At 44.8% G+C, this 24,955-nt stretch overlaps 4 protein-coding genes across 7 annotated transcripts in view; 1 reads left to right on the forward strand and 3 right to left on the reverse strand.

Moving 5' to 3' along the window:
* ubl3a (ubiquitin-like 3a) overlaps positions 1-5,174 on the forward strand; it is a 33,718-nt gene extending 28,544 nt beyond the window's left edge. Inside the window, exons 3-5 of the mRNA XM_035433837.1 lie at positions 780-866; positions 2,496-2,573; positions 3,097-5,174. Of these exons, the coding sequence (XP_035289728.1) occupies positions 780-866; positions 2,496-2,573; positions 3,097-3,149 (218 nt within the window). The 3' untranslated portion in view covers positions 3,150-5,174. The remainder of the gene's footprint in view (positions 1-779; positions 867-2,495; positions 2,574-3,096) is intronic.
* An 8,080-nt stretch (positions 5,175-13,254) lies between these two features.
* Positions 13,255-19,762, reverse strand: LOC118235460 (olfactory receptor 2A12-like). 3 transcript variants are annotated; one of them, XM_035432863.1, is made up of 2 exons: positions 19,709-19,762; positions 13,255-14,642 (listed from the first exon to the last, which is right to left on the reverse strand). In XM_035432863.1, exon 2 carries the CDS (start codon positions 14,639-14,641, stop codon positions 13,619-13,621), a length of 1,023 nt encoding a protein of 340 aa, XP_035288754.1. In that variant the 5' UTR covers position 14,642; positions 19,709-19,762; the 3' UTR covers positions 13,255-13,618. The 3 variants fall into 3 exon arrangements, with proteins under 3 accessions (XP_035288754.1, XP_035288752.1, XP_035288753.1); XM_035432861.1 differs by lacking the exon at positions 19,709-19,762 and adding an exon at positions 16,185-16,513; XM_035432862.1 differs by lacking the exon at positions 19,709-19,762 and adding an exon at positions 16,029-16,513.
* Positions 17,411-18,960, reverse strand: LOC118235462 (olfactory receptor 1-like). The gene has a single exon (XM_035432864.1). It carries the CDS (start codon positions 18,566-18,568, stop codon positions 17,582-17,584), a length of 987 nt encoding a protein of 328 aa, XP_035288755.1. The 5' UTR covers positions 18,569-18,960; the 3' UTR covers positions 17,411-17,581.
* A 2,331-nt stretch (positions 19,763-22,093) lies between the features above and the next one.
* On the reverse strand, positions 22,094-24,720 carry LOC118236402 (olfactory receptor 1-like). Of its 2 annotated transcripts, none has more exons than XM_035434756.1 (2): positions 24,697-24,720; positions 22,094-23,162 (listed from the first exon to the last, which is right to left on the reverse strand). In XM_035434756.1, exon 2 carries the CDS (start codon positions 23,159-23,161, stop codon positions 22,175-22,177), a length of 987 nt encoding a protein of 328 aa, XP_035290647.1. In that variant the 5' UTR covers position 23,162; positions 24,697-24,720; the 3' UTR covers positions 22,094-22,174. The 2 variants fall into 2 exon arrangements, with proteins under 2 accessions (XP_035290647.1, XP_035290648.1); XM_035434757.1 differs by lacking the exon at positions 24,697-24,720 and adding an exon at positions 23,352-23,410 and having other exon boundaries at positions 22,096-23,162.
* Between the last annotated feature and the right edge of the window lie 235 nt (positions 24,721-24,955).

Here is a 24,955-nt window from a genome sequence, read left to right on the forward strand (position 1 = left end):
GTGTGTAAAAGCATTTTGAGGTCCTTTGAAGGTGCTTTAAGATGCATTGTTTGCTGTTTTTGTCTTTGTGTTCTTCAGCGAGCTGTTGAGGCGGGATTTTAAATCTTTATCAGGCCACTTCCTCCTGCTGTTTAAAGGTCACCCTGCTGTCAGTGGGAAGAGTTGAAACCATGACCTGAATCAAAATGGATTTTTAAAAAAACCATGTATTGATCGAAACCTGGACTGTGCCAATGCCAGTGCCAGTGCCCGACTGTGCCCGTTGGCTTCGTTAGGTGATGCGCAGTTGCCGATTGCATCACCCGGTGAAATGGTGGGTTCCACACGTGTTGCTGTCTAGCGACCCCTGCTGGTCGATCGGGTGCCTGCAGGTTGCAGTCGAAGCTGCGTGTGAAAGCTCTTCCTCAGACCCAGCTCTGTGCGAGCTGTAACTGGTCTGTGGTGTGATAAGAAGCAGCTGGTGACGCCACGTGATGCAGAGGAGAACTGTGGGTGTCCACACTCTCCCGAATCGGCAGTGGGGTTCCCGCACGAAGACGAATGTGATTGCAGACAATTGGTCGTTCCAAATTTGGGTGGGAGTCGGATATGGCCAGCCCTGCCCCAAATTTATTTTAACAAATCATATATTTATGCGAACATGGACAGATACATTGAACAAAACTGCCTTTTATGAGTCACTAAAGCTTTCTAATGCCTCACGTCTTTTCCTCTTTCTTCCTCATCCCTCTTTCTCATCCCTCCTCCCCTCATCCCCCTCTCTCTACTTTTCCATCCAGATTGGGAAGAGGAGCAGGTCAGCAGTCCCAACATTCTCCGTCTCATCTACCAGGGCAGGTTCCTGCACGGCAACGTCACGCTCGGAGGTATGCGCCCTCTCTCTCTCTCTTTCTCTCTCTTTCTCTGGAGGTATGCGCCCTCTCTCTTTCTCTGGAGGTATGCTCTCTCTCTTTCTCTGGAGGTATGCGCCCTCTCTCTCTCTCTCTCTCTCTCTCTCTGAAGGTATGCTCTCTCTCTCTCTTTCTCTGGAAGTATGCTCTCTCTCTCTCTCTCTCTTTCTCTCTGAAGGTGTGCTCTCTCTCTCTCCCCCGCTCTCCCCTGCTCTGGAGGTACATTCTCTCTCTCTCTCTATTCTCTCTCTCTCCCACTCTAGAGGTGCACTCTCTCTCTCCTCTGGTCTGGAGGGCACTTTTAAACGTTTTTTTTTTATTTTCCTCTGCAGTACTGGTGTACTGTACGGGGGGGGGGGGGTCTGCTATAAAGACTGCATTTATGCGCTGCTCTATGGGTCTGTACTAAAGGCTTCCCTGCTGCACTGCTGCACTGCTGTACGGTGTGCGGTGCAGTCTGTAGTGTGGGTGAAAAGCGTGTCCCCATGAGGGAATCTCCATTCCTGAGCTGCAGCAGGGAGATGCTAACAGATGGGCTGAGCAAGAAGGAGCTGTGACTCACAACAGGTGTGTCCCCCCCCCCCCGCCCCGGAGAAACACACCTTGAGGTGCGAGATTTCCCCGGCAACGAGGAGGAGGGAGGAGAAGCCTGAAGTAACACTTCTGGAGGAGAACAGAGTGAATGAACGCAATAAATGTTTTTCTTTTTTATTAGAGAAAGAGAGAGAATTTTTTCTAAACCCACAGGAAGCAGCTCTTCCTGTGGGGTGGGGGCTGGTAGGAAGGCTTCAGGGCATGGGGGCCTCAGTTCCCCCATAAACACACTTTCACCCAAAAAACATAGGAGGGGAGGAGACATTCCTGTCTGGAGAGGGAAAAGGCTTCTTGTTTTTGTTTTGGTTTGTTTTGCTGCAGATGGTGGCCAGAGGTGCTTGGAACAGGGTGGGGTGGGATAGACTGCAAAAAAACAAGTCTGTCTTAACAAGCACCTTGTATGTGTAGTCTTGAAATGAGGTTTAAAATCTTTTTTTTTTTTCTTGTCAAACATATTCCCTTTTCTTAAGTGACTTTTCATTTGACAAGTGAAATGGTCTTTCCCCGAAGGAAAATCTCGAGTAAATTAGTAAAATCATGTGAACTCCTTGGCATTCATTAGGACAAAATGTGAATTCAGGAGCATTACGTAACGGTGCAACAGTTAACTCCCCGCACAAGAAAATATTTGGAACTCAGAATCGAGGCGAGACCTTGTACCAAAAACGCTGGTAAAATAAAGTGTTTTTGTCCGAAGGTTTGGAGGGGAGGGCAGAAAATGGAAGGAGATGGATGTGTTTGATGGGCAAAGCGGAGCTAAGGTTCGCGCGCCCGTGTCACTTCCCGTCTCTGCAATAGAACGGTCTTTATGCGCCTGTCATTTTCGGTTAACGTTTAAATTTGAAAAGCGAACCGAGCCGCTCCCTGTCGTTTCGCGGATCCACTTATTCACGTTTCTTCTCAGGAAAGGCTCTTCCGTGACTGCGTATGCTCTTGCTCTTTCGTTTGTATCCCCCGTAACACTCAAATAAACCGTTTTTTTTTTTTTTTTTTGTTGTTTTTTTGTTACAGCATTGAAACTTCCCCTTGGCAAGACCACGGTCATGCACTTAGTTGCCAGAGAGACGCTGCCTGAGCCAAATTCCCAAGGTAACCGTTTTTCGATTTTTATTCGGAAGTCATTTCATGTGTTCTCTATTTATCGTGCCTTCACAGAACACTGTTCTGTTTATTTTCCCTTTTTCTGTTGCCCTGGTTTTGGAACTGTGCTGATGACGTAGTTGTTGGCATTGCCATCGCTGACCGTCCCAGCGTAACGGAGAAAGCTAGATAATAAAATGAGTTGGTTTACTCCGGAATGCCTGAACGACTGTTATGATTATCATTTCATATTATGAATAAACCAAAATGAATATTGCCAGCTTGGAAAAGTATTAGCTCACTGTGAGTTTGTTTGAAATAGAATATTGACTGTAAATTGGGGTGTCTAATTTGGGTTGTGATATAAAAAAGTTTAAGAACCAGTGTTTTATGACGTACTGCTGCCTGTGCCACTGGGTTATCCAGCAGCAAGTGAGCAGTGCACTGAGGGGAGGACTTTGATTAGATGAGGGGAGATGAGGTAAGTGTGATGTCACAGATGTCTCTGACCTCATGATGTCATCGCCCACAGGTCAGAGGAATCGGGAGAAGACTGGAGAGAGCAACTGCTGTTCAATCCTGTAAATACACCCAGCTGTCACCCGCCCCCCCCCCCCCACCTCCTTCACTGACCGTGCTGCAATATCGTCCGTCTGTCACGCTGCAGAAACACACACATTATCACTTAGATTGGAGGACCTGTAGGCCGTTTCCAATAAACAAATAATTATTTTCAATAATCTGTAAAACCAAGAGGGGGGAGGGGAGTGAAATTGGGGGATGAAGAACAAATGAAAGATAGAAAAAGGTTCTGGACACGTTATGCATCTTGCAAGAAACAAAATAATTTTAAGTATAACAACATCTATAACAACAAGATGGGGGGGAGGAAGAGGAAACTGAAGACGAAGGAAGAGGATCCGGACCGTTATGCTGTTGGTATCGCGCTTAAGAATCTTTTTTTCCAAGAGGTCATCTCTAATTTTTTTTGAGAATCAAAACAAATAATTATCCCCCCCCCCCCCTATATTTTTCCCCAGTAACCACCCCCCCACCCCTTTAACCGTCCATCCAGCCAACCCCCCCATTCTGGAATCAGTTTACACAGGACTGAGGCTGCCCCTCCCCGATTCGCTTACCGCACTGCCACAATTTCTTGTGGCTGCGCCAAGTCCGGACTCTTCGCATACAGGAATGTTTCCGTCTGTCTGTCTGAGTTCGAAGAAGATTGTTTGCAGTCTGATTGATTTTATTTTATTTTTTAAAATTTTTTAAAGTGTTATGACAGTTTTTAATGAGATTCAGGGGAATCACAGCAAAAGGGGGAGGAGGTGGACAGATATTGGGGGCGGAGTTTTTGGGATGGAATGTTCCAGGTTCTACCGAATGAAAGCCCTCTGTTCTGTCACCAAATTCCTTTTAGGATGCAAGATATTATATACATGTTCTAAATTGCAGGCTGGTTATTATGGTATGTCAACCAAACCCTAGAAAGTACAATTTAACCACTAAATTGATCAAACTTGTGTGATGTAAGTATAGCAGAGGAAAAACATGGACATGCCTGCGATCAGATTGCAATTGACAGAGGAGTATTTTTTTTGTTTTGTTTTTGTTTGTTTTGTTTTTCTTGAAAATCCTGTAGGCATTCTGAAAAGTGCACGTTATGAACTAATCCCCTAATACCATGAGTGCATTTACCTGGGAGAGAGAGGGGAGGGGTCTTTTTTGTCCAATCACGCATGAAGGCTTAACAAGCAAACTAACCAATCATCCAGGGCTTGCCATCCCACGCTCGCTCACCACTTTGCTGGAGACTTTCCGCAGTCGCGTCTCCAGTCGTCGCCAGTGTTGCGTCCAGAGACTGTAAAAAACATATTTAAACGACTCCTCTAGTGGGGGAGAAAAGAACAACGCGTCCCTCCCGTATTAATTACTCTACTTTTTTTTTTAACCATGGTGTAGTAGTGGATGTTGGTGCCTGCAGTACAAGCCAGAAGTTAATTTTTTTTTTATTTAAATTTTTTTTTTTTTTTTTTGCAGTAGATAATAAATCAATTTGCACAACACTGAAGCACGAGCTTTTTCATCTAATCCTGTAAAAAAAGGTTTTATATTTTTCCAATGGGAATTATATTCCAAAAATTAAGGTTACATATGTGTAGAATATATTTAATATGAATCTTATATAGTACATGACTATAGATATTATTGATATATATTGGTGTTTAGTGTACGATGGTCTATATAAATAGCTTATTAGCAGTTCAAATGGTCACTTGCAGACAGTATGTCTTGTACTTTATGCAGAACATCCTTATCATTGATTCGACTTATTGTAATGACTGTGTTTTCTTTGGTTTCTTTTATTTTTCAACTGTTGATAATCTAAATAATATAATCATTATTTTCTGTGGTTATTGCTTTAAATAAATGCTTTATAACACAGTAATAGGTCTTAAAAGAGTGTTGTTCATATTGATCAGGATTCAAATCTGTATAAAGCAAAGTTTTCAAACTGATTGTAAATAGCCCTAATGCTTTTTTTTCTCCTTCAAATTACAAAATGGAGTAATTCTGTAAACTGAATAAAGAATATTGAAGTGCTGACGTCTGTGAGCCTGTTTTAAGTTTAATGATTATCATCCAGTATGTCAGTACTGTGAACTGGCAAGAATCATTATAAATAAATACTCTGAGATGGCATTTGGGAAAAACATGGTAGCATTTGTGAATACAACGTACCGTTTTAAAATGATTTATTTGTGTAATTATCAGAGCAAATATCTGTCTTTCAGTATGTTTAATATAGTTTTTTTGTAACCCTTATTTAAGCTGCCTGTCCTACTCAGTCCAGGGATCTTTTTTTGTGGAGGAGGCCTACAGACCATATTTGCTTTGTTTAGAAGTGTTTGGTTGAGAATTGTTTGTACACTGTAGCTTTTCATATGCCAGTAAAGTAACAGTCCTTCAGGCCCCAGGGACCTTTCAGCTAAACAAGGGAAACTGCGCTCAAAAAATAATGATTGTTTTGAGACATTAGTCAAGGTACATGTTTATTTTAAAATGAGGTCGGTAACCTGCCACGGTTTTGCTGGTGTCTGAAGGGTTAAACTATTTTGTCTGGTTCTTATTTGCAGTTCTGTTTTTATGTACAGTAATGCACTTCCCCCTGGTTCTTTGCTTTTATCTTTTAACTTCCTGAATCTCTCTCCCTCTCTCTCTCTCTCTCTCTCTCTCTCTCTCTCTCTCTCTCTCTCTCTCTCTCTCTCTCTCTCTCTCTCTCTCTCTCTCTCTCTCTCTCTCTCTCATGATTCATGTGTTTCTTTTTCTCTGAGGGGAAAAGAAAAGGTGGAGTGTACAGGGAGGGATGACATCACCGCTGTTGAGAGGTTTAGACAGGAAATTGAATTTGAATCTGAATTTACAGCTGTCCCGTTTATAAAAAAATCAAGAAAGAAAGAAAGAAAGAAAAAAATATGGCTGGATCACCTCAGGGCCCCTAATGCAGCCAATAATCTGCAGCAGATGTGCAGGGCCATCCACGCTCAAAATTGAAAATCAGTGTCTTCGGGAGCTGAAGTGTTGTAATAAAGGCAGAGAAGCAGAGTCTACTGTTTGAACTTTTGCACCTCGTTACACACGAGAGTCATGATTTGAAACGGCGAATTAAAGAGCAAAGGCCCCCCCCCCCCCCCCAGCCAAGGGATCTAATCACACTTACTGAAGACTAAAACGGAGGGGGGGTGGTGATGGTGGTGACATCATCTTCTGTAGCCGAATGTTCACACGTTCACCTGCGTTTCTGAACTTCTGAAGCGATTGGGAAGTCTTTCTGGGACACGGGTGTCCCGGTCTTATCTAAAAAGACCCTACGTGGGTGAAGGTTTTTTGTTTTAGCCCAGCACTACGATTGGGTACCTCAGTGCTGGGCTAAAACGAAAACCTGCACCAGTATCGGCCCCTTGTTGGATAAGATTTGACACCCCTGTTCTAGGATGACAAAAACTAGCTGAGAAAAACAAAAAAAAATCCCGATCCTAGATGATAATAAGCACTGATCCAGGATCAGTTTTAATGATTGATCTCACAGTAGACAAGGTTAGTGTATGCGCAGAGGAGGCCTGACTCAAGATCAGCGCTCTTGCTCCAAGATGCTTTATGAGTACGAGGCCCTAACGCACAGTTATTACACCGTCATCAGTGGTGCCAAGCCGGCTCATTTTTCACCGTCACTTTAAAAAAAAAGAAAAAAGAGCTGCGAGTTGGGTTTTATTGCCCTTTTAAAAATGCGCTCGCTTGCCAGGGAACATCTTATCCTTCATATACAGTGTAAGTATTTTCCTGCTTGATGGATGGACTGAAACAGTCCTGCCCCTGTGTCAAACCCCCAGTCAATATCACCTGCTGCTAGGGCTAATGTACCCACCCAAAAGATCCACACAAAAGAAACCACACACCCCCTATTCATGAGACAATTATGACATCATATCAGTAGCAAGTACTGGTGAAGGAGCCCCGCCCATTTTCCTTGAAATTACCCATAATTCCATTGTTGGGCTTGTTTTCCCTTAAGCTTAGTTTTCTGACTGGTGAAGGTTTCCTGAAGAAGGCCCACAGCCCAGGGAAACAAAAGTCTATCTGTGCCAATGCTCTGCATGTGTGTGTCCCCGCATATGTATACATTTGGGTGCATATGTGTTCCCTTTGTGTGTGTGTATGTTTGCATATGTGTATGCACATATATTTGTGTGTGTGTGTGCACACTTCTGTATTTTTGTGCACATGTATTTGTGTGTGGGAGAGAGAGAGAGAGTGTGTGTGTGTGTGTGAGAGAGTGAGAGAGTGTGTGTGTGGGTGTGTGTGAGAGAGAGAGGTGGGAGTGTGTGTGTGTGTGTGAGAGAGAGAGGTAGGAGTCTGTGTTTGTGTGAGAGAGAGAGAGAGAGAGTTAGGAGTGTGTGTGTGTGTGTGAGTGAGAGAGAGAGGTAGGAGTGTGTGTGTGTGTGTGAGAGAGAGAGAGGTAGGAGTGTGTGTGTGTGTGAGTGAGAGAGAGGTAGGAGTGTGTGTGTGTGTGAGTGAGAGAGAGGTAGGAGTGTGTGTGTGTGTGAGTGAGAGAGAGGTAGGAGTGTGTGTGTGTGTGAGTGAGAGAGAGGTAGGAGTGTGTGTGTGTGTGTGTGAGAGAGAGAGAGGTAGGAGTGTGTGTGTGTGTGAGAGAGAGAGAGGTAGGAGTGTGTGTGTGTGTGAGAGAGAGAGAGGTAGGAGTGTGTGTGTGTGTGTGTGAGAGAGAGAGGTAGGAGTGTGTGTGTGTGTGAGTGAGAGAGAGGTAGGAGTGTGTGTGTGTGTGTGTGAGAGAGAGAGAGGTAGGAGTGTGTGTGTGTGTGTGAGAGAGAGAGAGGTAGGAGTGTGTGTGTGTGTGTGTGAGAGAGAGAGAGGTAGGAGTGTGTGTGTGTGTGAGAGAGAGAGAGGTAGGAGTGTGTGTGTTTGTGAGAGTGAGAGAGAGGTAGGAGTGTGTGTGTGTGTGAGTGAGAGAGAGGTAGGAGTGTGTGTGTGTGTGTGAGAGAGAGAGAGAGGTAGGAGTGTGTGTGTGTGTGAGTGAGAGAGAGAGGTAGGAGTGTGTGTGTGTGTGAGTGAGAGAGAGGTAGGAGTGTGTGTGTGTGTGAGTGAGAGAGAGGTAGGAGTGTGTGTGTGTGTGAGTGAGAGAGAGAGAGGTGGGAGTGTGTGTGTGTGTGTGTGTGTGTGAGTGAGAGAGAGGTAGGAGTGTGTGTGTGTGTGAGTGAGAGAGAGAGAGGTGGGAGTGTGTGTGTGTGTGTGTGTGTGTGAGTGAGAGAGATAGAGGTAGGAGTGTGTGTGTGTGTGTGTGAGTGAGAGAGAGAGGTAGGAGTGTGTGTGTGTGTGTGTGTGTGAGAGAGAGAGAGGTAGGAGTGTGTGTGTGTGTGTGTGTGTGAGAGAGAGAGAGGTAGGAGTGTGTGTGTGTGTGTGTGTGTGAGAGAGAGAGGTAGGAGTGTGTGTGTGTGTGTGTGTGAGAGAGAGAGAGGTAGGAGTGTGTGTGTGTGTGTGTGTGTGAATGAGAGAGAGGTAGGAGTGTGTGTGTGTGTGTGTGAGTGAGAGAGAGTGTGTGTGTGTGTGTGTGAGTGAGAGAGAGGTAGGAGTGTGTGTGTGTTGTGGCAGGCTCACGGGTGTGGGGTTTCCACGTCACCAATTCAATAACTAAACAATCACACGAAACACGACTGGAGTGAAATAGGGGGATTTATTTAGGGAAAATTTACACAAGGAGGGGAAGGGGAAATTCAGCAACCAATCCAAAGTCCACAATCCGTTCTCGTTGTCCTTTTCCGTAATCCAGGGATATCCAAAAACCAGGTCCTCAGCCAAAACAGTTCGGTACACAGCGGGGTTAGTCAAACAGTCCGGGTCACAACAGGTAATCACACAGATAATTTTCGCTCTCTCTTACTCTCCACAACACGCGTTTCCCTCACGGTACTTTGCGCCGTTTGTTCACTTCACTTCCCCTTTTATCCCTCTGCCCTTAATGGCTTAATTAGGCCCAGGCTTGCCTCGTTGGAGCAGGAAGTCCATATAAGGCTCGGGGGTGGAGCCAGCGGGCGGCAACGTATCTGCCCTCAATTACTACTCCCCTCACCTCTCCCTGCCGTCTGCCACACACCCCCCCCCTCAGCTCCGACCGGGAGGGAGGGGCGGTCCAGCTCCCTAGAGCATCCCTCCTGGAGAGGGCATCGGCATTTCCATGTGCTGCACCTGATCTGTGGATGACAGAGAATGCAAAGGGTTGTAAGGATAGGAACCAGCGGGTGACCCGGGCGTTACTGTCCTTATTACGTGACATCCAAACCAGTGGTGCATGGTCCGTTACGAGGGTGAAGTGCCGTCCCAATAGGTAATACTTCAGCGTTTCCAGGGCCCACTTGATCGCTAGACATTCTTTCTCCACAGTGGAATATCTTTGCTCCCGTGGTAACAGCTTCCGGCTAATGTATACGACTGGGTGTTCCTCACCTTCTTGTAGCTGTGATAGGACGGCCCCCACCCCTGTTTCGGACGCATCGGTCTGCACCACCAGTGGTTTGGAGAAGTTTGGAGTCACCAGCACGGGTCCAGAACACAGTGCTCCCTTTAAGTCCTGGAAGGCCTTCTCCGCCTCCTCGGTCCATATCACCTGGGCGGGCAGACGGCTCCTGGTCAGATCCGTCAGGGGGCTGGCTCGGGAGGCAAAGTTGGGAACAAATCTCTGGTAGTAGCTCGTCAACCCCACAAACGTGCGTACTTGCTTCTTGGTGCGGGGGCGTGGCCAGTCCCGAATCGCCTCCACTTTCTTCACCTGGGGTTTTACACATCCCCTCCCGATCGTGTACCCCAGGTACTCAGCCTCCCGTAGGCCGAGTCGACATTTTTTTGGGTTAGCTGTTAGCCAGCTCTTGGTCAGCCTAATCAGATCATGCATTTGTGATCGGGGGGACGCTGTGGCATCATACGTCCAATCATGGAACCGTTGCGCCCGGCCGATCAGTGTGTAACCATACCGGCGCAGGATCTCCTTTTTCAGCCCCTCATAGTGCGTCGCCTGTTCAGCCGTCAGATCCTGATAGGTCTTCTGTGCCGCGCCTGACAGGAAGGGTGCTAGCAGGCTGGCCCATTGCGCCTGGGGCCATTTCTCCCTAGCCGCCGTCCTCTCAAAGGCTTGGAGGTAAGCCTCGATGTCATCAGCTTCTGTTAGTTTCAGCAGAAACATACTGGGTTTAGGATGGGAGACTGCTGCGCCTGCAGCCACGGCAGCATGGGCGGCTGTTAGCTGGCTGAGTTCAGCTCGCAGGAGAGCGGTCTGCTGACGCTGTTCCTCCAGCAACTCCCGATGCATAGCCTGCTGCGCTATGTTGGTCTCCACTAGTTGCTTCACTAAGGCTTCCATTATGCTCCGTGTCTGTTTAGTTATTGAGCTTGGGTAGTGCCCGCATTCTCCACCATATGTGGCAGGCTCACGGGTGTGGGGTTTCCACGTCACCAATTCAATAACTAAACAATCACACGAAACACGACTGGAGTGAAATAGGGGGATTTATTTAGGGAAAATTTACACAAGGAGGGGAAGGGGAAATTCAGCAACCAATCCAAAGTCCACAATCCGTTCTCGTTGTCCTTTTCCGTAATCCAGGGATATCCAAAAACCAGGTCCTCAGCCAAAACAGTTCGGTACACAGCGGGGTTAGTCAAACAGTCCGGGTCACAACAGGTAATCACACAGATAATTTTCGCTCTCTCTTACTCTCCACAACACGCGTTTCCCTCACGGTACTTTGCGCCGTTTGTTCACTTCACTTCCCCTTTTATCCCTCTGCCCTTAATGGCTTAATTAGGCCCAGGCTTGCCTCGTTGGAGCAGGAAGTCCATATAAGGCTCGGGGGTGGAGCCAGCGGGCGGCAACGTATCTGCCCTCAATTACTACTCCCCTCACCTCTCCCTGCCGTCTGCCACAGTGTGTTAGTGAGAGAGAGGTAGGAGTGTGTGTGTGTGTGTGTGTGAGTGAGAGAGAGGTAGGAGTGTGTGTGTGTGTGTGAGTGAGAGAGAGGTAGGAGTGTGTGTGTGTGTGAATGAGAGAGAGGTAGGAGTGTGTGTGTGTGTGTGTGTGAGAGAGAGAGAGGTAGGAGTGTGTGTGTGTGTGAATGAGAGAGAGGTAGGAGTGTGTGTGTGTGTGTGTGTGTGTGTGTGTGTGTGTGTGTGTGAGAGAGAGAGGTAGGAGTGTGTGTGTTCTGAGCTCATTGTGCAGAGGACGAGCTTTTTACACAATGAACCACAGTATTTTCCCAGCCATCACTGCTCCTGTTCATAAATACTATCTGTCTCTTTCTCTGTCTCCCATTTACTCACAGTCCCTCTCTCTGTCTTTCTCTCTCTCTGTCCTTCTCTCTCTTTCATACTCACTCACTCATTCTGTCCATCTCTCTCTTTCACTCTCACTCACTCACTCTCACTCACTCACTCACTCTCTCTTTCACTCTCTCTCTCTCTCTCTCACTCAACTCTATCACAACCCTAATGCAGCAGGTCTTTGTGCTGAACCCGTTTGCTGTACATTTCTGAATATGAACGCAGCAGTCTTACATAATTCACTGGTTGCATGTGGCCTGGGGAACACGGCCGCACCCACACCTCTGTGATTCAAACCAGATTTAAATAAATAAAAAGAACTCCTTAACTGGACACTTCACGGGGACTGGCCCAAAATACAGAACACTGGAGCACATGTTGCTCAGGGCAACAGACACTGTTTTATTGAACAGGGTGGGGCAGAAGTATCCGGATAAGGAGCTTCACAGCTGGGCCTTCACTGGGTGCGCCTTAGCCAAAATTTCTCACGGTTCAATTTATTGTACCGAACATATAGAGCATGGACTAAACAGTGAGCTTTACCTGACCGTTTACGTCATATAAATTTCAAATGGAACCCGGTTATCAAACAACTCACTTTCTCGCTGTTCCTCGATTACTCTCACCCATGACTTTGTAACCACTGATGAGTGAGGAGACGCGCAATCTGTGCATTTAGTGTGCGTTTGCTGTCCTCTGGTGGTCAGAAATAAGTATTGCTACTATGCAGAGCCGCTCCTTACAAATGGTTGAAAACAATGCTTAGAAAAGGACTTAATGAACAATAATCATATTAATTTAATTGTTATTTTCTGTCCACTGTTTTTAAGGAACCCTGCTCACTCTTCCAGTTTATTTGGACATTATGGAAAAAGACAAAAACCGGTAATATATTGAAATATATATCAGAACACAATTTTTCTGCTTTCAGTATTTTAATATGTGAAAATAATATTGTGAGCAATGCCAGGTATAGTGTTGGAGGGGTTTGATTTGATTTACCCTGACTCCCAGCCCATTGACCTCCTAAATAATAAATATATATATATTAGAATAATTAGGGGGCCCCCTGGTGGTCACGGGGCCATAAGCAACCGTTTATGTTGCTTATATGGTTGGTGCCAAGTAACTGTGTTTCTGATGCCAATTGTTTTCGAGGTATTTTTATATAATTTATCGTCTTTAATAAATACAGTGATGAAAATATATATCAAAGCAATGTAATTTAATTAGGCACCCAGCCTGGGGCTGAACATCATCAGTTCCCACCCTAATTTGGAAAGCCAGCCCTCCGCACCTGCAGCCGTGTTCATGTGTGAGCCTCGTCACTCGTTTGAGAGAGTGTGGATATTCGCAGTTCTCCTCCCCCGAAACAGGAGGACTGCTTCTTTTTTACACCACGCGCCATGGCTAAGCTCGCACAGAGCTTTAACACACGGTCCGCGGGCGCCCTGATCGACCAGTGGGGGTCGCTAGATAGCGATGAACACAGACCGATGCACCACGGCATGGTGCTTTAACCGAAAGCGCCACCCTGCAACCCGTGATATTAATGATATATTTCATAGCAATATGTTAGTAGTGCATTCATTCCAATACACACTTTGGCATCCCCTTCACTAGAGAAAATGCCTGGTTGTGCGCAGATAAATTAAGACCCCCACACTTAATCATTCACCAAGACAGAGTTCAGCAATAATAAAGATGCAGTTTACTCAGAGAAATGTTATTTTTTTATTAATAAATGAATGTACAACATGCCTGCTTTTAAAAATATATACAAATGAAAAACAGAAAACGCGTTATTGTAACTACATTTGTTCAGTGTTTTCTTTTGATGAGTGCCTTGTTTTTTCTTCTTCAAAATTATGCAAACTTGCATTAAGTTGTATTTTAAATGCTAAAATATGGCTTAATGTATGTATGTAACCATGTTTTTAATAAATGTTATTTATTTAATAAATCAGAATGAAGAATGAACATTTATGCCTATGCCAGTCTATGCCAGTTCAACAATCATCAAAATGAACTCAAAAAAAGGTATTTGTTAACAACACACACACACACACACACACATATGTAAGACAGATTTGAGGAACAAGCATTGGTTTAATTCGGTTCTACAGTTTGTGTTGTCAGAATTGATATTTTGGATCAAACTGCCTGTTTCACTTGAAAGCAGTCTCGAGCATAGGTTTCGGACTGACGTGGTTTCCCGGAAAACCCCATTTGTTTAGAATCTCCTTGATCTCCTTGGTCCTGTAGCAGTATATGAGCGGGTTAACTAGGGGCGGGAACAGGCTATAGAAGAGGGTGAGAGTGATCCGCACGTTCGGTTGAAGCAACACGAAGGAGGACAGGCAGCACAGGTAGATGACGAAGCGGGGCAGGTAATATATGCCGATGAGGCACAGCTGCGTGGCGCAGGTGGAGAAGGTCTTGTGGCGGCCCGGGCCGTCGGCTATCTTCAGCACCGCCATGATGATGCTGACGTAGGACAGCACGATGAAGCTGAGCGGCACCAGGAGCACGAACATGGCCAGGAACACGGACAGGCGGTGGAGCCTCTCGGTGTCGGCACACACCAGCGGCGTGGTGGACAGGTTGTCGCAGTAGCAGTGGAGGACCCGGTCGGGCCCGCAGAAGGGCATCTGGGAGACGCGGCCCACGGATATGCCCGGCGACACCGCGGCGAACAGCCAGGAGAAGGCGATGACCGCCCCCATGGTGCGGTTGGTCATGAGCGTCGGGTAGCGCAGCGGGAAGCAGATGGCCAGGAAGCGGTCCAGCGACATGATCAGCATGGTCAGCGAGCTGAGCGTCTCAAAGTAGTGGATCAGGAAGGACTGGAAGAAGCAGACCTCGAAGGAGATGATGGCGTCGTCCAGCCAGTAGCGGCTGATGGCTTTGGGCAGGGCTACGGTGCACAGGCCGATGTCGGACAGGGCCAGGCTCACCATGATGATGTACATGGGCTTCTGTAGCCGGCGCTCGGTGAAGAACAGCGTCACCAGGAGGGAGTTCCCCACCACCGTGGTGACGTAAATCAGGAAGAAGATGGCGGCCATCAGGTTATAGTACTCTGGGCGGAGCCCTGGGAAGCCCACAATGAAGAACTCCTTTACTGTGGTCTGGGTCTGGGTCTGGGTCTGGGTCTGGATCTGGATCTGGGTCTGGTTCGTCCGTTCCATTCTGTGCAGAAACAGAGAAAAAATATGAGAGGTTTGTTTTACATTTCAGCCTTATTACCTTTTATTCTCCTACTGTCAGCCACTTAAAAAAATAAATAATAGTATTTTCACTCCACAGTCCAGAGTAAGGATCTACAACCCTGGTCCTGGACAGCTATAAGCTCTGCTGGTTTTTGTTTACACCTTAAAATCAGCACCAAATTCAGACCCAATTAACCAGGTGCAATTGACTGCTCTAAAATGGTGCAATTAACTGCTCTAACTGATTAATTAAGGGCAGAGTGACAGTGAAAGCCAGCAGATCATGTCATTCTCCGGGCCCAGGGTTGCAGACCTCTGGTTTAGAGCAGGTGGTGTCAGAGTCTGGCCCTGGAGGGGATGCCTGGAGCGTCTGCTCTGCTGGTTTTTGGCTGGTTTCAGTATTTACCCGTTTCGTTTTTAAAATCACTGATGTGGTGCGGGGTCAGAGCGTACGGGCAGCACTGACTCGTTCCGTCCCTTTCCACTGCAGGGAAATCCAGCACCGGAGACAGCGCTGGCAGGACCAGGAGAAACTTCAGCACCCCTGCTGGCCCCTCAACCCTGGACAGCGCCCTGAGGGCCAATTATTGATTTAGGCAGCCCATTATCTGATACCCAGAGGAAAACCTGAGGCCCATTCAGTTCACTGGCTGATTCCCTACAAAAGGCCCTCAGCTAGAGAGGCATATCTTTTCCCTCAGAACTCCAATTAACAAAGTGAACTGAATTAGCTGTGTAATGAACTGCTACAACTGAATAACCAAGAGCAAAGTATCAACAAAAACTAGCAGAGCCAGTGACTCTCCAGGTTCAGAGTTGCAGACCCCTATCCTAACCTGTTCTGTTCCCACTTAAAGAAAATGAAGCCAGCCAACCCCACAGCCATGAGAGGACACCCGACATGGCTTCCAATCCTTACCCTTTTCCCGAAGCACGCCCACCACCCCCCTCCTCCCACAACCCCCGCCCCCCGCCATATCTGTGCTGTCCCTCCGTACAACCGTACAACTGCACAACCCTGGTCGGGTAAAACTCACAAGCTGAAAACCATTTGCATATCAATCGAATCCAGCCTTATTTTCCTTTTCCAAGCCAGAAGAGATTAAAACCAGTTTGGTTACTTTTTTCTCTTTGTACTTTTTTCCAATAACACCTAAATCCCTTTTTGAGCAAGAAACGCACATATAACTGGTTTCCGATTGTTGAGTACTTAATAACCACTGTTCCTATGCAGCAAAGGGTTGAGAGAAAAATTAACTATGCAAATCATTTTAACTCTAATTGAGTTCACACTATCCCCCATTGGACCCTATTGAATACTAGGAATTTTATTCTTATTATTTGGAAAAATAAGACTACATCTTACCTGCCGAAAAAAAAAGTAATTCTATGTAAAAAAAAAATGATAAGAATTATATGAAACGCCGAAAATAATTCAGTTGAAACTGTTATCAGTTGCAAAGCCAAGGTCAAATGAAACAGCTGAATAAACCTAGCATATTGACAGGCGGAAATAAAATACCTGAAATGCCGATAAGCTATAATACTGAACAGCTCTCTTCTCACATTCAGTGACCAGTTCAGTCTGCTATTTCTTTTGTGTTTTCAGAAATCTTATATAGGCTTATAACCGGTGTCGTCACTGTGATGAATCGGCACAATCCTACAGAGACCATAACCTTGGGGGGTGGGTTACTCTGTTTGCATTGTGACCTTGGAGAAGGACACAATGCCATCATAAATTCTCTTTAGAACATGTCCTCCTTAATTTAAAACTAAGATTGAAACGCTCAATTGTATGCTAGTCGTAATTTCTGAATTCTGCATATGGTAAGCCGTTCTGTCATTAAATCCTTTTTCGTAGCTAGCTACCAAATTATTACAAGTTTTTTTCGGAGACTGCTGTTCTCACGATGTTACTGGAATGTTTTGTCAATGTTATAAGAATGCCATATGTGACGCATACTGACACACACTGACCTGTGCATTCAGTGTGTGTTGGCCCGGAATAAGCTCTGCTGTTCCATTCTTGTGGTTGAGAACAGTGCTTAGAAATGGACTTAATGAACAATAATCATATGACCTTTGTAGTTCTTTTTTGTCAACTCTTTTTCAAGGATACTGCTCATGTTGGCCATTACTGGTAACATATTGAAATATATCAGAAGACATACTGAAACAATTAAATATTTTAATAATAATTTAATATTTAATAACAATATAAACAATGTTGCTGCTTTCATGGCTATAATATATATTAAAAAACATTGTGAGCAGTGCCAGCTCTAGAGTGGGGCCCTAAGTAGGATTTGATTTGCCACCCAGTAGACCCATGTTTTCTGGTGTTACTGACATATTTTATTTCAATATATTAGCAGTGTATTCCATTCCAACACGAATATTGGCACCCCCATTCACAACAGAAAGCACCTGGTTGTGCACAGATAAATGTATCCCCCCCCTCACAAAATAAATCACCAAAACAGATTTGATTATTTTTTCACTGATCAACACAGAAGATGCAGCTTATTCAATGAAATGTTACTTTTTTATGAATAAAGGAATGTACAACAAGCTTTCTATAAAGAAATACACAAATGAAAACTAGAAAAAAGCAGCTTTAAATTACATACATTTATTCAGTGTTTTCTACAAAATTATACAAACTTGCATTAAGTTGCATTTCAAATGCTAAAATATGGCTTAATATATGTTCCCATGTTATATTTTTAAATAAATGTTGTATATTTAATAAATCTGAATAAAGAATGAACATTTATTTCTTCACATTTTAGCTGGTTTAACAATCATCAAAATGAATTCGAAAATAGCCATTTGTTGGCATCACACATCGACACACACACACACTACAGTATGTGTTGTCAGTCAGAATTGATATTTTGGATCAAACTGCCTGTTTCATTTGGAAACAGTCGCGACTATACGTGTCTGACTAACGACATTCCTTTGACAAAACCATTTGTACAAAATGTCCTTGATCTCCTTGGTCCTGTAGCAGTATATGAGGGGGTTAATTAAGGGGGGGAACAGGCTATAGAAGAGTGTGAGACTGATCCGCAGATCTGGGCTGATCTTTACGAAGGAGACTAGGGAGCTCAGGTAGACTCCAAAGCGGGGCAGGTAGTATATGCTGATGATGCACACCTGTGTAGCACAGGTGGAGAAGGCTTTGTAGCGGCCCTGGGCGTCGGCTATCTTCAGCACCGCCACGATGATGCTGATGTAAGATAATAAGATCAAGATGAGTGGCACCAGGAGCACGAACATGGCCAGGGCCACAGACACACTGAAGACCTGCCGCGTGTCAGCGCACACCAGGGAGGTGGTGGACACGCTGTCGCAGTAGCAGTGGATGATCCGGTTGGGCCCGCAGAAAGGCATCCGGGCAGTCATGCCGACAGAGATGCCTGGGGACACCGCGGCAGACACCCAGGAGAAGCCAGTTAGCGCCCCCATGGTGCGGTTGGTCATGAGCGTCGGGTAGCGCAGCGGGAAGCAAATGGCCAGGTAGCGGTCCAGCGACATGGCCAGCAGGATCAGCGAGTTGAGCGTCCCAAAATAGTGGATCAGAAAGTACTGGAAGAAGCAGACGTGGAAGGGGATGGCGCCATCGTCTAGCCAGTAGCGGCCGATGGCTTTGGGCAGGGCTACGGTGCAGAAGCCGATGTCGGACAGGGCCAGGCTCAGCATGATGATGTACATGGGCTTCTGGAGCTGGCGCTCGATGAAGAACAGCGCCACCAGGAGAGAGTTCCCCACCACGGTGGTGACGTAGATCAGGAAGAAGATCATGCCCATCAACTTATAATACTGAAAGTCGAGCCCTGGGAAGTTCACAATGAAGAACTCCTTTACTGTGGTCTGGGTCTGGTTCGCCTGTTCCATTCTGGGGAGAGGCAAAATATATATAAAAATATAAGCACCTGGTCAGGTGAAACTCACAAGCTGGGGTGGAGCTTCCAAGCAGTAGGAGCTCTGAGTGGGAAAAAACTTATGGCCTTAATGACTTAATTAGCCCTAACATTTACGCCACCTTAATACGTTTTAGCTACATTTCCTGATAAGCGCATGAATGACAGCTGAAGACTGTTCTCATGTCCCTGTATGAGATCGAATTTCACCGTGCTCTAATTAACGACCGGGGTTGCCCACCCATTATTTAGAGAAATCTACATTTAATGAACCTGTGCCCCCGGGTTGCCTGCTAGCACTCAACGTGGCACACCTATTGTAGCCATTCCCTTTCTTAAACGGCAAAACCCTAAATCAAGTCCACCCTTATTGTCCTTTTGGGGGCGACATAGCTCAGGAGGTAACAGCGGTTGTCTGGCAGTCGGAGTCCCACCCTGGGCGTGTCGAAGTGCCCCTGAGCAAGACACCTATCCCCTAAATGCTCTGTTGAATGAGATGTATCAATTGTAAAGTGCTTTGGATAAAAGCGCTATGTAAATGCAGTCCATTTTTCCATTTTCCTTTTACCAAGCTAGAAGACATTAAACTTCTTAAGTTTTTCCTTGCAGAATTGAAATTTTACACTGGAAACCAGTTTAATTACTTTTTTTCTCTTTGTACTTTTTTTTCTATATCTCCATTATCTCTCTCCAAGCAAGAAACGCACTTACAACTGGCTTACAATTGTTGCATAATTAATAATCAACATTCCTATACAACAAAGGGTTCAGAGAAAAAATAACTATGGTAGAGTCATTTTAACTCAAATAGAGCGCACACTGTCCCCCATTGGACCCTGTTAATACTAGGAATTTTGCCTCGCACAGCAGTTTTTTTCCCTCTAGTGTCACAAAAACAAATGATTTCAATTCCACCCAAATCAAGTTTTTAGAGTAATAAAGAGCACATGAAGTGAACGTGAGTGAAACAATAACACTTACCCGAGGAAAAAAATATTTGAAAAAAGATTAATTATATTTAAATAATTCAATTAAAACTACTATCTGTTGCAAGGCCAAGGTCAAATGAAACAGTTGAATAAACCTATAATATTGAAAGGCTCGTGTAAAATACCTGAAATCCTGAAAAGCTATAATACTGAACAGCTCTCCTCTCACATTCGGTGACCTGTTTAGTCTGCCATTTCATATGTGTTTTCAGAAATCTTATATAGGCTTATAACTGGTGTCGTTACTGTGATGAATCGACACAATCCTACAGAGACCATAACCTTGGGGGGTGGGTTACTGTTTGCGGTTTGCATTGTGTCCTTGGAGAAGGACAATACAGACAAACCTGGTCTCCCTATGTTCACCAAGTGATATGCTCAATTGTATGCTAGTGCTAATTGCAGCATCCTCCTCCACATGGCAAGCAATTTTGTCATTTAATCCTTTTTTTGTTGCTAGCTACCAAATTATCCTAAGTAGCTGCTTATTTTTCTAATCAGCTGGCCATATGACATACCTAACTACCACATTTGCCGTTTATTCCAACTAGCTGGCCATAAGGCGTAGCTAACCCAAAAGCCAGCTAGCTGCCCTCATATTATTAGCTAGGTCATATGCATAGTTTAACTAGCTACTTTATAATTTAGCTCACTTAAGCCAGCTAGATTTTATCTGGCTCACTATCTAAGCTAGGTTGGTTCCATGAACAATTTTACAACGCAGCTGGCTTAACTAGTTGGTTCCTGTAGCCAGCAAGCTACATTTACATTACTGCATTTCTCAGACGGCAGTAGAGGGCGCTCCCTCCTTGTGAGAGGGGTAGATAGTCAACTGTCGTCTTTTCAGACAAGCGAGGGAATACTGCCTGACTTTTATCCGGCTAATTTCTTTTTATTCAGGTAAGTAACATTTATAAGTACATATGTATGCTCTGAATAATTACAGTGTGATGTAAACTTCGTGATTTTCCTGTATTACGGCCAGATGGTCGTGTATTATGTTCATTTTGATTGTTGTAAATGTCGAGAACTTTCCCCGCTCAGTGGATGCGGCTATTTTACTTCAGATCGCAAACAACGCGTTAATGGCGGGTACCCCTTCAGGTTACCGTCTTTGCACATTTTTTGTAGCTCCATTGTAATGTTATTTGGTTTGTCAGGCTGCAAAATGTTAAGATTTTTATTAAGTGAAGTTCACTATGAATTTTCACGGTTTTAAACTTCATTCGCGTCACGTTAATTCTTGCTAACTGCTAACTGTTATAATAGGGGGTGGCCCCATTATAACCTGTTAGCTACATGTCTTAAGTCAGTTCATTAAAAACCCCATTTTAGGCCAGCAGATGGGATCCTCATAATATTTGTTAGTAGTCTAGGCATTGGGAAAGGTGGGTTTCAAAGAACCCAGTTAATTATATTTTTAGGTTTTCAGCAACAACGGAAAAAGTTTTTTTTTTCTTTCCAAACTTCTACCTTTTGATGAATTACTGATACCAGCGAATACAAAATGTCTTCCTGGTGTTACTGGAATGTTTTGTCAATGTTATAACACTGCCATATGTGATGCACAGAAATGTGTGGTCATACTTGTGATTTCAAATGTGTATTATGATGTTTAAAAGCCCTGTTCTGCCTGTAATGGCTGTGTAGACTTGTTGAATTGGATCCACACTGTTAAAAGGTGTATTCCAGCTTTCACCACTAGAGGCCGCTTCCTCCTCGTGAGGGAGGTACATGTGCTGGTCAGCTGTAGCCTTTTCAGACCAACGTAAGTGTGAGAACTGCTTAATAAACTTTTATCCATCTCATTATTTCCCTGTTTGTTCTGGCTAGTAACATTTATGAGTACACATATGTATATGTTGTTACAGTGTGAGGTGAACTTTGTGATGTAAGGTCAGATGGTTGTGAATTATGTTTGTTTTGATTGTTGTAAAAGTTGAGAAAAGTTGAGGCGGCCGACTAGTTGTTTTTTTTTTTGTTTTTTTAACATCTTTGTACATTTTTATGGCTCCCCTGTAATGTTATTTGGTTTGTGAGGCTTCTGTAAAAATATTAAGATTATTAAGTGAAGTTCACTGTATTTTCCCAGTTTTGAGCTTAATAAGCTTCATGTTAATTCTCACTAACAGTAACACCCCCCCCCCCCCTTTCCCATTATAACAATGACAGTTTTTAAGAAAATGCAGATTGTAGATCTGAATTATTTGCAGATTACAAATATTCTGGTTTGAGTTGTGTTTTTATCTATAAGCATATTTTTAATGAATGCCTTTTTTTACAATATGAAATGGAGTCTACCCTCAGCTTTATATTAGTTATTTTACTAAAGTCATTGTGTAACCAATATCCAGTTTATTATAGCTGCAGTAAGTCAAAGCCTGACTAGAAAATGTAGGCTATATGTGGAAAAGTTACTCAAAGTTACATTTTTAATAAATGTAATATATTTAATAAATCTAAATAAAAAGTGAACATTTTCAGTTTCACAGAACTTGATAAAAGGTATTTGTTAACATGACATACACACACACACACACATGCACACACTACAGTACGTGTTGTCAGAATTGATATTTCAGATCAAACTGTCATTTGGAAACAGTCGTAACTATAGGTGTCTGACTGATGGCATTCCTTCGACAAAACCATTTGCTTAAAATGTCCTTGATCTCCGTAGTCCTGTAGCAGTAAATGAGGGGATTTAGCAGGGGAGGGAACAGGCTATAGAAGAGGGTGAGACTGATCCGCAAATCCGGGTTGACATTAATGTAGGAAACTAGGGAGCTCAGGTAGACTCCGAAACGGGGCAGGTAGTATATACTGATAATGCACAGCTGTGTAGCACAGGTGGAGAAGGTTTTTTGGCGGCCCTGAGCATCGGCTACCTTCAGCACTGCCACGATGATGCTGATGTAAGATGATAAGATCAAGATGAGTGGCACCAGGAGCACGAACATGGCCAGGCCCGTGGACACACTGAGGATCTGTCGGGCATCAGCGCACACCAGGGAGGTGGTGGACATGGTGTCGCAGTAGCAGTGGATGATCCGGTTGGGCCCACAGAACGGCATCGGGGTGGAGATGCCGACGGAGATGGCCGGGGACACCGCGGCGGACACCCAGGAGAAGCCGGTTAGCGCCCCCATGGTGCGGTTGGTCATGAGCGTCGGGTAGCGCAGCGGGAAGCAAATGGCCAGGTAGCGGTCCAGCGACATGGCCAGCATGATCAGCGAGTTGAGCGTCCCGAAATAGTGGATCAGGAACCGCTGGAAGAAGCAGATGTGGAAGGGGATGGCGCCATCGTCTAGCCAGTAGCGGCCAATGACTTTGGGCAGGGCTACGGTGCAGAAGCCGATGTCGGACAGGGCCAGGCTCAGCATGATGATGTACATGGGCTTCTGGAGCCGGCGCTCGATGAAGAACAGCGCCACCAGGAGGGAGTTCCCCACCACGGTGGTGACGTAGATCAGGAAGAAAATCGTGCCCATCAGCTTATAGTGCTGAGGGTGGAGCCCTGGGAAGCCCACAATGAAGAACTCCTTTACTGTGGTCTGGGTCTGGTTCATCTGTGGCATTCTGCGGAGAGGCATAGAGAGAAATTAGTTTTTCTTTTTTTTTGCATTTCGGCACCTTTTTAAAAAAAATAGCAAGCCTTTTTTAATTCTAATTGTTTAATTAATTGCGAAGTAGCAATGAAAACCCGTGACTCTCCAGATTCAGGGTCGCAGACCCCTATCCTAAACTCTTCTGTTCTCTCCCGCTTACAGGAAATGTAGCCAGCCAACCCCACAGCCATGACAGGGCCCCGACACGACCCACAATCCTCAACTTCCTGCCACAGCTCCCTCCGATCCTTTGGTGTAAAATAACATATACTACAACTGCCTCTTGCCTTGTCTGTGCTGTCCCTTCGTGGAACTGCTTCGGGTAAAACTCACAAGCTGAAAACCCGGCAAGGTCTTCCAAGCATTAGCAGCTCCCTGTCTAGAAAAAAACGGCAGGTCTTGATTTTTCAATGAGCCCTAACATTTGTGCTAACTGACGTTTTAACTACATTTTTTGATAAGCGCATGAATGATAGACAAAGTCTAACTTTGTGTCCGTATAGTAAACCTTTCACTCTGATGTGATTTACGAGTGAACCAGTGTTGGTTCGTACAGCCAATTGCCTAATTTAGCCTGGGAATTGGTGGAAAGCAAAACTGGCATACATTTAATGGAGTTTCAGGTTTGTCCCCGGTTCGCCTGGTAGCACTCTGCTTGACACATCTATTGTACCCCACTGTGGTATTACATTTCAAAAAAGGCAAAACCCTCAATCAAATCCACCCCAGTATTCTCCTTTTACCAAGCTGAAAGGGATTATGCATTTTAGGTCTTTCCTCTCAGAATCAAAATTTCACACTGGGAACCAGTTTGGTTGCTTTTTTCCCCCTCTTTGTACTTTTTTCCTTCTATATCCTCAGTATCCCTCTCCAAGCAGGAAACGCGCATACATGTTTTGTCGTCTAAAAACCTCTTCGTCGATAAAAAAACGACAGTGGAAAAAGTCTTTTTTTTTTTGCTTTTGATAAATAAATCTACAGCTTTTAAATGAACAAAAGCACGACGTTAGCACGGTGTGCGGTTTCTGTTAGTCACCGTGGTTTCTGCTCGAGTTACTCGCCTGCGAGGCAGTCAGAGACCGTGTTCCTGTTCGTGGGGCCCGTCGACCCCTCTGGCTTACACTGTTGGGGCATTCAATAACCGGCGTTCCTACACAGCAAAGGTTTCAGAGAGACATTGACTCTCATCGAGTCATTTTAACTCTTAATAGAGAGCATGTCAGCCCCATTGGACCCTAATAAACACGAGGAATTCTGCTTTGCACAGCAATTGTTTCGCCACCCCCCAAGTCACAAAAACAAATGATTTCAGGTCCACCCAAATCGCATTTGAGTGGAACAATAAGACTGCTAAAAAATTCTGTTAGAAAATTTATTTTTGTAATTCTAAAAAATATATTAAACGCACAAAATATTTTACTTAAGACTTGTCAGTTGCAAGGTCAGGATCAAATGAAGTAGAATAAATAATATTGAAAGGCTATAATAAGAATGTTTAGTATTACCTGAAATGCTGAAGAGCTGTAATGACCCTTACCTCACATTCAGTGACCAGTTTAGTCTGCGATTTTTTATGTGCACTCTTTACTGTGATGAATCGTCACAGTCCTACAGAGACCATAACCTTGGGGTGGGGGGGGGGGGGGGGGGGGGGGTTATCTATTTGCTGTTTGCATTGTGTCCTTGGAGAAGACTCTTTAAAACCTGGCCTCCCTAACGTCACCCATTGGAAAGCTCGACCGTTCAAAGTACGCTAGAGCTAAT

Source organism: Anguilla anguilla, chromosome 9 (assembly GCF_013347855.1).
Source record: "Anguilla anguilla isolate fAngAng1 chromosome 9, fAngAng1.pri, whole genome shotgun sequence".
Lineage (NCBI taxonomy): Eukaryota > Metazoa > Chordata > Actinopteri > Anguilliformes > Anguillidae > Anguilla > Anguilla anguilla.